General features: G+C 42.0%; 1 protein-coding gene across 7 annotated transcripts in view; it reads right to left on the bottom strand.

Moving 5' to 3' along the window:
* Positions 1-14,702, bottom strand: part of Plekhg1 (pleckstrin homology and RhoGEF domain containing G1) — a 242,224-nt gene that overhangs the window by 53,715 nt on the left and 173,807 nt on the right. For all 7 annotated transcript variants that reach the window (XM_029482411.1, XM_029482410.1, XM_029482414.1 and 4 more), the window contains one exon: positions 6,989-7,089. In XM_029482411.1, the coding sequence (XP_029338271.1) occupies positions 6,989-7,089 (101 nt within the window). The remainder of the gene's footprint in view (positions 1-6,988; positions 7,090-14,702) is intronic.

Below are 14,702 nucleotides of genomic sequence, written 5' to 3'. Positions count from 1 at the left end.
CCCACTATTATTGTGTGAAGTGCAATGTGTGCTTTGAGCTTTACTAAAGTCTCTTTAATGAATGTGGCTGCCCTTGCATTTGGAGCATAGATATCCAGAATTGAGAGTTCCTCTTGGAAGATTTTACCTTTGATGAGTATGAAGTGTCCCTCCTTGTCTTTTTTGATAACTTTGGGTTGGAAGTCTATTTTCTTTGATATTAGAGTGGCTACTCCAGCTTGTTTCTTCAGACCATTTGCTCGGAAATTTGTTTTCCAGCCTTTTACTCTGAGGTAGTGTCTGTCTTCATCCCTGAGGTGGGTTTCCTGTAAGCAGCAAAATATTTCGTCCTGTTTGTGTAGCCAGTATGTTAGTCTATGTCTTTTTATTGGGGAATTGAGTCCAGTGATGTAAATCAATTCAGACATAATCAATTCAGACTTAAAAATCCAAGTTGGAGGAACTGCCTGCATTTTCTCATGATTCATCCTAAAAGAAAGACTCAAGTTACAGTTTAGACAACTCCTCTGTATTCCAAGAATACTGTCTTTTTTTTTTTTTTTTTTTTTTTTTTGTGGTTGGCAATACAATCTTTTAAAAGCTTTGGGATTTTCGCGCTCAAGTGGTTTCTTTTAACTAACCTAGTTTCTGTCCATTTGGAGATTTGTTCCAGATACCAAACTAGAGATTAAAATTTCAGGGCTGGTGGGAGGTTTATATAGTAAGAGATGTGGCCACTCAAACATATACCAAAATGAAGTCTCAGTTGGATTTCATGACGAGAGATGTAAAAATTTAAATCCCATGATATATCAAAATAGAAGGGAAGATAACAAAAGAACAAAAGTATTATCATCATTTATGTACAAACATAAAATATTTTATCAGTATACAAACATCGAAAGCATCACAGGCACGTGGAGTTTATTCTAGTAATGATACATGTGTGTGATTCAAATCCGAACGTCTGCCAATGAAGTTCACTCAATATGTACAGAAGGAAAGTAATATGCTATATATTAAAGCCAAACTCTTCATTCAGTAATGTTTAATACCCACAATATTTCTAAAAGCTCTAGCAAAATGGAGAGGTGTCTCCCTAAGTTTCATTATGCTTATTTCATAAATAGAGTGTGTGTGGGGTGGGGTGGGTTGGGGTGGGGGAGTCAATTCAGAGCAGTGGGGAAAGAAGAGGACATAAAGGGAAGACGATCCGAACAAGGAAACAAAATATGTCACCTAACTTTCAGATTGACACCATAGAGTTCTAGCAGCATCTACAATCCATTGTTAGACATTACGGGGAAGCCTGGAGATATGACAACATATGTAAGAATCCAAAGCACCTAGCTGAGAATACATAGTTAAAGAATAGGAAAAATTTTTAGTCAAAATTGTATTAGCATTTTAAGGTCTATAGGAGTAAAATTTTAAGCTACATGTTATCACATGGGAGAAAACTTGTTAAATACTCTTATGGGACATTTTAAACAATAGATGGGATCTGGTGAATATCTGGAACCCCAGGATGTGGGAAGTGGAGGCAGAGGGGTTAGGAGTCTAAGGTCATCCTTGGTTATATATTGAGTTCTAGGCCAGGCTGGGTTACATGAAATTCTGTCTCAAAAATAAGTAAGTAAATAAATAATTGGTCAGAGAGGCACAGGGCTATAGATACAATGACTCAGTCATGTAAAGCTGTCATTTTAAACCTTAGACTTATAAAGATACCAATGGAGTACTAGATGAATGTTGAAAAACTAATGAAATGATAACAAGAGCACTTGATAGGGCTAAGTCAAGAGAAATTAAATCAGAGTTGAGGACTCGCTGTGGAAGGCAGCATGGCACCAGCACAGTGGGAAAAGAAGACTAAAGAGGACTCAGTGCCCAGACTCAGCCCGACACACCTATGTAAACTCAGCGTACAAAGGACAGGAAATGCAGCTTAGAGTGGAGAATTTGTGTATTTCAATCAGCTGTGGTGGGACCTTTGGCTAGGCATGTGACATCGGAGCTTAGGTCTCTGTCAAAGAGTTCACCATCAGCAGTTTCAGGCAGATTAAAAACAAATGTAGTAAGAAGCAAAATTTTAGGAGTCTGAGAAAAAATATACTTATCGCCCAAGAATAGGAGATAATTTTAATACCCAACCCCAAAGAATCCTAGTTTTGAAAGTGTATTTTGTGTTGTGAATTGTGGGATTTGTCTTCTGTGACGCCACATTATAGACAAAGGGCATGGCTCACCCCAGGAGATACTTGGCACTTTCGTGGGCCACATAATTTACCAACAACCCTTATAAGGGCATGAAAATCCACTGTGAGAGCAGGTGATGTATATGGCCAGGAAAGTCACAGAAGAATATCGGTGGCAGCAACAGGAAAGAAAAAAGAATCAGCCTTGTTGTAATTGGCCCAATGCAAAATGCAGGCACACTCTGGGAAGTCACACGGTGGTCACACAAACTAGAGGATTAAAGCTCAAAAATGATGTTGAATGAAAAAAATATGGAGTATATATGCCATGTCTGAACCAAAAGAAAGCATATATATTTCAAATAAGCACATCTGTAATGCCAAGTCTCCTACCCCCAGGCTAGGTGGTAGAACATATATATGCAGTATGTGTGAGACCCTGGGTACTATCCCCAGAAACATGGATGCTATCACTGCAATAAAACAAACCAGGAAAACAAACAAACCCAGCTTGGAGAGTCAATTACAGTGAAAAATGGGTCCAGAAAACCAGGTCTATGTTAACGGGCCCCGCATCTCGCCTACTCTTCCCTCAATGATGACATAGAGCACTGACATCTAAGACATTTGTGTCTCTGGTTTTCACTATATGAGAGGATGATACATGATAGGGATGTTTGTGCCATAGAACTTGGCAATCATGATCAAGCCCAGATTTCTCCCCCAATGCCATAGAAGAGAACTGGTTCTTCAGCACATGTGTGTCTGCACTACACAGTACAGAATGATGTTCGAGGAGGGCACATAAGAGGTTTTCAGTGGGATGTTTAATGCCTTTATAACTGAAAGAATGTAAAAAGTAAACGTGGTACAAGATAGCTTGGAAGGAGCTGAGGTTTATCATACATCACTTTGTACTTTTCTCTGTTTTGGAAATCCAGGTCAAGAGCTCCCTAAACCACATGTTTCGGACCAGAAGTTCTTTTTTTTTTTTTTTTTTTTTAATTTTGATATATCTGCATAGAATGGTGCAGTATCTTGGAGATGAGACACAAATATCACACAGAGATTTCTGTTATTTCATCTGCAGCTTATACGTGTAGCTTCGAGGTAATTTTGCAGTTTTCAGTGGATCTGTGCTAGGACTATGACACATTACTTGAGGTAGATGTGGAAAATTTTCACATGAGCCACACTGTTTAAACGATTTCCAGTTTGGAGCATTTTGGATGTTCAGGTTTAAGGATGCTCAATCTGTATGTTTTGGAAAAAACGAACCAGTTCAGCTGAAAATTTCAGGCTAATCTAGCCACCCCTTAAATTCAGAAGACTGAAGCTTTACTAACTTGGACACGATATTACAACTTTATTTAGAAAAACCCAGAACTAAGCTAACAAGAGACCTTTGGAAACTGTTATTTAAAGCTCCATCATGATTTGCCAGACAGTTGCATCTTGGAAATCAAGTGGAGGATCATTAAAGATGCATGAGTGATGACATAAGAGGTTGCATTAATGTCCTTACTTTACCAACTCTAACAACCACAGGGTCATCTAAAGGATAAATAGAGATTCTAGGTCTGAGAAAATGGAAATCAAAACAGATGGGGACAAAACATACAGTCGTACTGTATGCAGCAGGGCATGGTAGTGAGCCCCTATAACCCTACCACTCTGGAGGCTACCACACAAAGACTGTGAGCTTGAGGACAGCCTAGGCTACCTAATGAGTTCAGGGTCAGCTTGGAATACATAGTAAAGCCCTGTCCCAAACAAAGATACAAGTAAGCAAGCAAAGAACTAACCTACAAAACCCAGACAATTTGACAGTAAAGTTAAACAACAGATATTTTTTTCAAAACAGACGAAGATATTAGAAATTAACAGTAGTATCCAAAGTAACTCAGACTATTGCGCGGAAGACTTCCTGGCCTGAAAGGATGATTCACATGTATGAGGTTTGTGTGTCTTGCTGTGTTTGGTCCACCTTGCAGAGTTGCTAAGAGGATAAAGGCACCACATGGACTACGACTATGCAAATGTGATCACTACAGCCATTGGCATGAACCCGATGGGTTGTCACCATGTGACCTCATCCATGCCTTGTACGACATCATCAGCAGTGTATTCCTTCACTCTGACCCAGGCATATCTTAGACAGGAATGGCTTTCATAGCCAATGGGCATCCAACAGAAAAGGCAGAGAATGGGTTTGAGAACAGAGAGTTCTTCCTGGTCACCAAGCTTGGGCAGAGTGGTCCTCACTGCCACGTACCTTGTTGCTAGTTCCCTTTATGTTTCCGTAGACTAGGAGACACATGAACGTTTAAGCTTCAAGGAGTGAAAAATCTCTCCTGAGTTCAGCCATAGTTTCCCAGTGTTCATTAAGGGCTTGAAGAACAAAGTTCTACTGTGCAGGAGGGCAGGCACATGGATGAGTGAGCCCCGATGACATGTATGAGGGGTGATGCCTCTAAAGCTGTCTGGCCTCTGGCACAAAGGAAACACTCCACAAGTTCTTGTCATCATCAATTTACGGCCAAACCACAGAGGAGCTAGGCCAAGGGTCTCTCAGCATCTAGCATCTTTCTGGGTCACAGTTTCATTACTGGGCTCTGGAAACTGACGCTATCCAGGGACTTGTGGAATTGCTAAATAGGAGCCTGCATTAAAACCAACACATCAGTAACGAACAAGTGGCTTCTGCAGTTTTTGATGTCTTTCTCACCATCTTATTGCTGGGCTGATTTATCTAGATAGTGTTTCAATAGTGTTTCTTGGCTGTGGCTTCACATTATAAAGACCTGAGGGCCTTTTAGAAAATTCTAATGCTGTGGTCCCATCACAGATCAATGAGTCAATTTTTATGGGTAGGGTGCAGATATTGCTTTTAATAAAAATCATATTTTTTGAGAATTTCATGCAGTAAATTTTCATTAGCTTTTTCCCTCCATCAACTCTTCCCTGATTCCCTATCCCCAACATTTCCCTACCCACCCAATTTCAAGTTTTTTTCTGTCTCTTAAAAACAATAACAACAAGTCCCATGGAGTCCAATTTGTGTTGGTTGACTACTACTTAGCATGGGGTCCACCCTGGAGTGTGGTTTATATACCCAGTGTCATTCCATTGAAGATTCCATTGAACTGATTTTGCCCCTCCCAGCAGTTATCAATTTCAAATGACTTCTTGGCTAGGGGTGGGACATCATGTCCACTTCCCTTGCATGCTAGCATTTTGTCTGGCTTGAGCTTGTGTGCACAGTCACAGTCTGTGAGTTCATATGTGCATCAGCCCTGCTGTGTCTGCAAAGTGCTATTTATTTGGGGTCCTCCACCACCTCTTGCTCTTACCATCTCTCTGTCCCCTTTTATAAACCCCGAGTCTTTAAAAGAAGTGATGTGATTCCATTTAGGGTCAGATATTGCTTGTTGGTTTGAGATGTGGTGCCATGTAGCCCAGGTTGACCTTGAACTCACTGCGTAGCTGAGGATGACTGTTCTACTTCTGATCCTCCTATCTCTGCAGGTCAGCCCATAATCTATGATTTTATTTGGAGCTGAGAATTGCTCTGCATGCAATTTACAATACTCTCACTGTGTGTGTGTGTTTGTGGTTTTTTTTTTTAAAGGAAGTTTCCCAGGTGCTTCAGTGGGTGCCACAGTGGGTGGCACAATGGGTGGCCCAGGAGAAGCATGGGGTAGGAACATGGCTCTCAGAGTCTGCAGGGTCCGGCACATGAAACCCTGATGTAGTTTTGGTGTTTCCTATGAACTCAATAGTCAGAATGGGAGGATCCTGTCTCCTACAAGCCAGGTTGGTGCTAAATATCAAGGCTCCAAAGGGGCAGCAGGAGATGGAGACCATGCTTCTGAGGAACTCATCTTTATTGGTCCGAATAAGCAACGAGGGGTAGGACTCAGCTTGTAGTACAGTTGAGTCACAGGAGGAGGGAGCAATGTCAAGTTTTATAACAGCAGTTGACTTTGTCAAGTGCACACCTCCAGTGGGAACATGTTAGTACTTGCTCTATGATGCCACTGAGCTGGCCCTTCAAGCATGTCAGCTAAGAGCTTCACCACAGCCATGGGAGGGGGCATTTTGTGGTATTTGAATCTATTTGTTTATCAAAGTGTGGACATCTCCCATGGGCCAGATGAAATGACAAACACCAGTACCTGTGTTCTTAGCCTGACTTTTGTGCCTTCCAAGCTGTGCTACAAACTGTTATAATAGCTTATAGATCTGTTTCCAATCCCTGCAGCTTCCTGCCTTGGTTACAAGTATAACTTTCTAGCCTAGTTTTACCATCCAGGGCCTACTTAATAAGTATGTGAATTAAGTTATTTGAACTGGGGATTGCAAGATGGCTCAGCAGGTAAAGGAGCTTGCTGCCAAAGCCTGGCAATCCAAGTTCTTTTTCTGAAATCTATATGAAAGAAGGAAATAATTTCTGAAAGTTTTCTCTCACTGTGATACACAGACACACACCCAGGTAACACACCCACAAATAAATGCAAGAATACTGTAATAATTTGGCAGAAGAAAACATGTTGAAAATCCAGTATAGGAGTAGATTCTGGAGACCAAGCTAGTGTGATATTTGGATGCTCTACTTGCATTCTGTTATGGACAAAAGATGTCGATGCTCTATCAGGGAGATAAGTGTACTCTCTGAGCCAATAGAACAGACAGTGACAATATTCATGAAGCCAAATCAAGGATGATGGGCAAAGGTTTCTTAGGTGTGTTCACCCAAGAGAAATTCATAACATTCTTATGTTAAAACAACCTTTCATGCATTAACTTACCTATTGAAGTGGTAGATATCCTGTATATTTCCGAAAAGAGCAGCCCTGTCTTCAGTCGCCAGGGGAAGTTTGGTTTGGTCCCGTATGCACTCCAGGTAATCCTGTGAAATCAATGAGAAGGATGCCTTAGGACTCCTGATCTTTTCTATGACATTTTTAATATGCAAGATGAATCACTGACATCTATTTTAAATAACCAGTGATACTAATGCAATTATCACCTTTATCATGGGGTACAAATTTTCTCTCATGAATGAGTTCAAGGAGAATGTGTGGCCTCCATTAAAGGATCGCTCCTACCCCCAGTCCATCAGAAGGCCTCTCTGTGGATGATGGTCACAGTTAGTGATAATGTCAGAGTTAGGACAGGCTACCATTCCCTGTGTCTTTATGTGATTAAGAAAAACTTCACAGGCCTCAGGAGATAGCTAAGTTGGAAAGTGCTTGCTGATCAAGTGTGAGGATCTGAGTTCAAGTCCTGGGACCAGCATGAAAATGTCTGTGATGGTGACGCACGCTTGTCATCCCGGTACTGGGGAGGTGGAGCTGGGGGCTTGTCTGTTGGCCAACCTGCCTAGTCTGACTTTCCAGTCTCAGGCCAATGAGAGACCCTGTTTCAAAAACCAAAGCAGACAGAACTTGAAGAACAACACCCAAGGTTGATCTCTGGCTTTCCCATTCATCCTCAAACATATATGAAATGCATACAGTGGGAAATCAAGAAATAAAAAAATTCAAAGTGTGATAGAGTTGCATTAGACAAGCCTTTAAGGTAGAAAGGTATCATATATATATAAAGATTCCCCTACAAAAGATAATTTGGAAAAGTTTAAAATTCAAGCACATTACTCACTTTTGTTAAGTGTTAAGCTATATTAATGAATTTGGGAATGGGAATAATTTTATATGTCTAGCACTTAAATGGTTCTCAGATATATCCCATATCTGTCAGACCCACAAGGGTGAAACCAACACATCCTGGAAGCTGTTTGAATTGCCAGGAGAGGGGAAACCTGTATGTTCCCGAGTTCATAACTCAGTGTTCCTCTCTCCCAGCATTCCTGAAGCATGAACTCAGTAGGAAACAAGGACAGAGTAAAGAAAAAAGTGAGAACGGCTGGAATAATATAAAAAAAAAAAAAAAAAAAAAAAAAAAAAAAAAAAAAAAAAAAAAAAAAAAAAAAAAAAAAAAAAAGAAATCCAAAAAAATCCCAAAACAAAGAAACAAACCCAAATACAACAACAACAAAGACCAAAACCCAAAGCAAAACTCAGTCCCTTCCCAAGGCTACATTGCAGCTCTGCTTCCTCCCAAGTACCAGATATAATCTGCAAGCATTAGGGGGCAGGTGCACGTGCAAAGTGACAGGGATCTCAGAGGCCAGCTCCCGGCTGGATCCCATTTTCCAGCAACACATGAGAAATGGTATGCGGAAGAACCCACAGAAGGAGAAGCTGTGACTTTGCATGCATTGGATTCTCATTTTTTTACGTCTTTCCCTAAGTCATTTTCATTCTCCATCTTTGCTCTTTTGGAAAAAAGCAAATGCTTTGCTGTTAGCTTCCTGAAGTAGCACAGGTCACTGTCTATCCCCAATAGGCTCTCATTCTGGTCATTTCCTCCTAAAAGCTTGGTCACACATGACCTTTCTTATCTTTTGAAGCAAGCTTTGTTGGTAACAGCCTTTCTTTTCTCCTCTGTTCTTCCTTCCCTCTCTTTCTGGAATATCTCGTAAGAAAGCAGGCTCACGAGATTTTAGTGTAGTTAGCATCAACCCGTACTCTTCAAGCAAAGCTTACTGTCACCATTATGGGGGAGACAGAGGTAAAGAAGTTGTGTATGTACAGAGAAGTTAATGTCCAGCCACGAGCAGCTAAGCACAACAGACCTGAAGGAACAGTACACTTAGAACAACAGATACAACCTGAACTTCATCCAAAAAACAAAACAAAACAAGCAAACAAACAAACAAAAACCCCAGCACTCACTGAGCGCTTACGGAATGGGTCAGTGGGTAAAGGGTTATTATCAAGCCTGATGATCTGAGTTTTCTCCCCAGAGCCCTGGTGCCGCACGGCAGGAGAGAACCACCTCGCACTGGTTTTCCTCTGACCTCCATGCTCAGGCACGGCATACAGTCATCTTCCAATTGATGCCAAACAAAAGGAATTTATGTTTCTGTTAAAATTACACATGGGACATAAAAATGGTCTAATGACTACGCATCAAATATAAACATTTGACAGTAGCTTAGTATGTCAATAGATATTTAGAGTTCTTTGTTATTTTTATATTTGTGTGTGTGTCTGTATGTGTGTGCACACACACAAGTGTCCAAGGAAGCCGGATGTATCTGATCCCCCTAGAGCTATAGTTACAAACAGCTGTGAACTGCTCGACTTGGGCACTGGAAACTGAACTTGGGTCCTCTGGAAGAGCAGTAAATGGTCTTAACCATTGAGACACCTTTCCAGACCCTAGTTAGACATTCTAAAGGGGCATTTTGCATGTAAACTAAAAGTAAACTAGAGAACGTGGCCCCTGCCAACACATCAAGCTGAGAGTACAGTTGGGTTGGTGTCTGCGTTGCTAAACTCACATGACTAGCTGCTGCAGGCTGTGAATGAGAAACCCAAAGCCTGTCCCCCCCCCAACCCCCACTCCCCATCAGATCTCTGAAGGAAAGTGCTTTGAAACCCTGAGAGTCCATGGCAGAGACCCCGTATTTTAAAAGCTGCTTGCTTTTCTTGTTGAGAAAATAGGCCACTAGGAGTCCACATTTTTGTAGGTCACTCTAGATAACAGATCAAAGTTTAATGGCCACAACTGGTTCCCCGCTCTGACCATAATTAAGTCTTTTAAATAGGGGACGTTAACCCTGAACCAGTTACTGGAAACTACTGTAGCATGTGCTGCCTTGGCAGCTGTAATCATCCGCAGCCAAAATGAGAGGCTGGAAACTCGGCCTAATAACAGCTCCGTCTCAGCCGAAATGACGGAGTGGGCACATCAGTGAGCCCTCTGAGAGCCCGTCGTCACACAGCCTAGTAATTTCACTGGCTTCATGTCAGCACCTATGGCCATTATGCGGCTCACAACCAATCCATAGAAGATGTCTGCACGGGAAAGAATTCTAGGCTAAGAAGGAATTCACTCTGTATCAGGCGGGAGTGAACTGACAGAGACCTCAGAAAGAGAGCTTTCTACCACTCGGTTTTCCTACTGCAATTGTAAATGTGCTTTAGAGTATCTAGTTTTTAAGTAGTTTATGTCCCTAAGGTTGTCTTCATTGGATGGCTTGTATGTGACCCGTCTTCTTCTGGCTTTTTATTTGAAAATATCAAAGTAGAGTCTAACTTAGTGCCCCGTCGAGGTGTGGCAGTGGCCAGAAGGCAGTTTAAATACTGTTTTGGACCCTACAATAATGTAAGGACAGAACCTGAAGGTAACTGGGTTGACACCTTAATAATAAGTTTGACTATTTTGGTTCTATTAATAAATTTGTTTTTATAATTGATATGTATTTTATGTATTTTTAAAATTAAAATTATTTAAATTTTTTTATTTTTTAAAGATGTTTTTAAAAAGATTTATTTATTATGTATAAGAGTACACTGTAGTTGTGAACCTTTATGTGGTTGTTGGGAATTGAATTTAGGACCTCTGCTAGGTCTAGTCAGTCCCGCTCACTCTGGCCCAAAGATTTATTTATTATTATAAGTAAGTACACTGTAACTGTCTTCTGACACACCAGAAAAGGGCATCATATCCCATTACGGGTGGTTGTGAGCCACCATGTGGTTGCTGGGATTTGAACTCAGGACCTTTGGAAGAGCAGTCCTCTTACCCACTGAACCATCTCGCCAACCCATTGGTATTATTATTATTATTATTATTATTATTTTATGTGCATGAGTGCTTTGCCTGCATGCATGTCTGTGCACCATGAGCTTCCATGATTCCTCAGAAATCAAAAGAGGGTGTCTGACCCTCCCTGGACCTGTGCTTATAGGCAGTTGTGAGTTTCCACATGAGTACCAGGAACAAAACCATACCTCTAACCACAGAACTAACATACCTTTATTCTTTCCCATTTCATTATTTTACAAAAACAATAATAAGTAACAAACTATAAAGTAGTATGCATGCACACACACACACATACACACACACACATGAAGCAGTTAAAGAAATCTTGGTCTAGATAATCATGCTGCAAAGACACACAAAAGGATGCTACAGCTCTACAGAGATCACTGGGACAATTTCTACAAGGTGCTTGAAGGAGCTCAGCCAGCGGCTCCTCCATCCTCTCTCTTCTTTGAGATCATGTTTAAAATGTTAAAACCTGGTTAACATGTTGCTAGAGACAAACCACAGTGAAGAACAGGCAGTTATTTACATGAACGGTAGCTATGGTGCCTCCTGTGTTTAAATCCATCCTATCCTGCACTCTCTTTAGCTTGGAGATACAAAGGAAACTGGAAACTTCTTTCCTAATTGTCTTGCTTGTATTTCAAGCTCCTACACAGTGGACTTCTATAGTGTTTTTGTGTTCAGCCTTTTCTGTTAGCACTTTGTACCCTGGTCTTTGAATAGAGTGCCTACAGTTTTCTTTTTTCTCGATGGTGGTGGTGGTCTTTTATTTTGGAGAGAGCATCTCCTTCATTTCACAGAAGCCACCACCTGGTACTGCGTTAGGATGCCAGTGACACCAGAATGACCTACATTGATATATTGATTTACAGTGTAGAAGCACACTCCCTTCCACTCAGCTAGTCCTTCCTCCTGTTTTTTCCGAGGGCGTTAAGAGTAGGTGCCAAATTCTATTTTACAAGCTAGTTGTTTACAAACTGAATCACACAGGATCCCTTCCTGCAAGGAGCTGCCTCCTTGGCTAGCTGAAAGTACAAGTATCAACAAACAGGTCCATTTACATTTCTGGCTAAAAGACCAATACATGATCAGGAGAGAAGGACCCACATATTCAGTACTGAAGGATCACAGGCAAAGGCAGAGGTGGTCCATTCCAGGAAGGGATTGTAACCCTTGGCAGGAGAGAAGATCTTTTTAAAGAGAGACACTTGAGCACAAAACTGAAAAACAATGGACTCCTAAGGAAAACATTTGTACTGGAATTCCACACTGGGGATGGGGGAGAGGAGAGAGGCCTTGATATTAGCCAGAAGAGAAACTTGCCTCCCAAGAGGGCATCACCCAAAAGCTGGATCAATGACAGGCAGAGACAAACCTTGATCAGGATCATACACACACACACACATGTATGTATGTATGTATGTGTATATATGTGTGTATATATGTATATATATATATGTGTATATATACACATACACATATGTGGATATATATGAAGATATATATTTATGAGGATATATAGTGATATATATATTATATATATATAAAAGCCATACCACTAAAACTCCCTGCTGCAAAGCAACTTCCATCAGGCAACAGTACAGAGGAGCCTTAACTTTTTCTTTTTTGTAACTTTTCCCTTTCCTTTCCCCCCATTTCTTTTTCTTTTGGATGCTTGCCAGAAGTCTAAGCATGCTCTCCCAGACACTCTGGCCTTTCCCACTTGCCCTCTGAAGCTCCCACTGCTGCCCTCTCTCTGACACACACACACATCTGGCTTCTGCCAGGCCCCTGCCTGTTGACTTCCATTGCACAGCATGCTGGCCTAACTCAAATGGCATGCCTCTCTTCCTCTTCTCTGTCTCCATTTCCCTGGCAGCTGCTGAGATTTACAGCTTGCCTGTTCTGTTTTTCTCCCAACTGCTAATAATATTGTCCTAGAGCTTCCTTCCAAGTCTATTTCTAAGTTCTTTTATTAACAAAACTATCCAGACTACAATCCAAAAGAGGCCACTCCTAATTCCCTAGCAACAGTAGTAGCAACCAGAGGATGCAATGAGATAAATACTCTAGCATTAGTACCAGAAAGGCAACCAGAGGGAGGCTGGTTAGAGCAGAGTAGCTACATATGGGAACACACTACCTGAACCTAAAAGCAGTGGAGGAAGGGGCAGTTAACAAGTGAGGAGGGTGAGGGAAGGGAGGGAGTCAGAGAGAGGTGTGCTTGGATCAAGTGGTCTAGTGATTGCAGCCCTCCAGAGGTGGAAGCCTGGGATCCCCTCCCTTTTTCCACATTTTGTCACTGAGGAGGAATGAGCAGTTCTACTAGCTCCCTACTGGACACTTTACTGTCCACTGGGCTAGCAGGTGGGTTGAAAGGCACTGAGTACACAGGACCCTTGGCTCCATCTTTTGTTGGGTCATTTCAGGGAGGCAGCTGAGCTATGGGCCTAGGCACCCATAGAAGATCTTCTATCTTCCCTTTTAGTTTTTTCCCAGGTATTGGACCTGCAGAGGCCAAAGTAGGTAGTTTTAGACCTTTTTGACAGGCTGGACACGTCTCCAAACCAAGGCGACCTTTCTCTGACATCTCTGAGGATTTGTGGTGAGAGGAAACAATGCCTATTTTGACCTGTCACATGCAGATAGTAGGGTTTTACATAGCTCCGGCTTGTAGTCTGTCCCTATCAGGGGCCAAGCTCTGAGTAGGGCTTCTGTTTTGTAGTCACTGTCCTCTGTATAGCATGCCCAGGAATGGCTATGCCTGCTAAGACTGGCTTAGAATCCCAGGCCTCTGACTGAATCCCTACTTGGTCACCTTAGCATTCTGTCCCTAAGGAGATGGACCGGAAGGCAGCATTAGCCTGAGGATAAAGATAACACACACAAGCATTGGACCTGTTAAAGATTGTGGTGACTTAGGGACATCTCTGAGGAATCACCAGGAAGGAATGACCCATGAATAGTTGGCCAAGGGATTTCTGGCCCATCTATGAAGAGTTGAGGTCCATCTTAAATACACTCTAGTGACAGAAACCAGGAGCTAATGCTTATCCTGCGTTTCAGATTCAATGACCACAGCAAGTGCCTGTTCATGAGAAGGTGGGATCTCAGGGCCAGCACACCTTAACCTCAGAAGACCAGCAGCCTACACTGTCAGCAAAGAACATCTCGGGAATCTTCCTACCTAGAGGAGCATCTAACGTCGCCTGCAAATAGAGGCTTAGCAAGGAGTGTTGGGGATGCAAGACTTTGGGTAGTGGCGAATACGGTGTCTACCCCATGGAGATCAGGCCCTGGGCAAAGGTGAGGAAGAGGTGATTGCGTGGACTGTAAGGGTCTGAAAGTCCAGAGCCGGCCACGATGCTTCTTACTTTCCCCGGAAACAATCTTAGGAACGTTGGGTAGGGATGGAGGTCTAACTCTAACACTAGAAGGGGTTATTGATCTATTTGGAAGGAGGGTAGTAGATTAGTGGAAGATCTGAAAGGTTTTGCTAGATAAGAAGGAGGGTATGAGCAGGAGGGTGTGTGGAGAGATGGATGTGTCCACCCATCATCTGTCACCTTCGCATCCACAGATGGGCTCTTGACACAGGAGGAAGCAGGAAAAAGAAGCTTGAAACTCTAAGATGCCATCCAATAACTTTATTATAATGCATTCAGTAAAGGCTTAGAGGTACGTGCTATGCTTTATGTCTTGTGTATAGGGGTAGAAAAATATTCAGAAATGACAATACTATCTCTATCTCTGTAGGTTCTACACACACATACACACACACCCACACACACACACACACACATACACAGAGAGAGAGAGAGAGAGAGAGAGAGAGAG

The sequence above is a fragment of the Mus caroli genome, chromosome 10 (genome assembly GCF_900094665.2).
Source record: "Mus caroli chromosome 10, CAROLI_EIJ_v1.1, whole genome shotgun sequence".
In the NCBI taxonomy this organism is placed as follows: Eukaryota; Metazoa; Chordata; class Mammalia; order Rodentia; family Muridae; genus Mus; species Mus caroli.
Note: the sequence above shows the minus strand (reverse complement) of the source record. Positions and strands in the feature narration are given on the sequence as shown.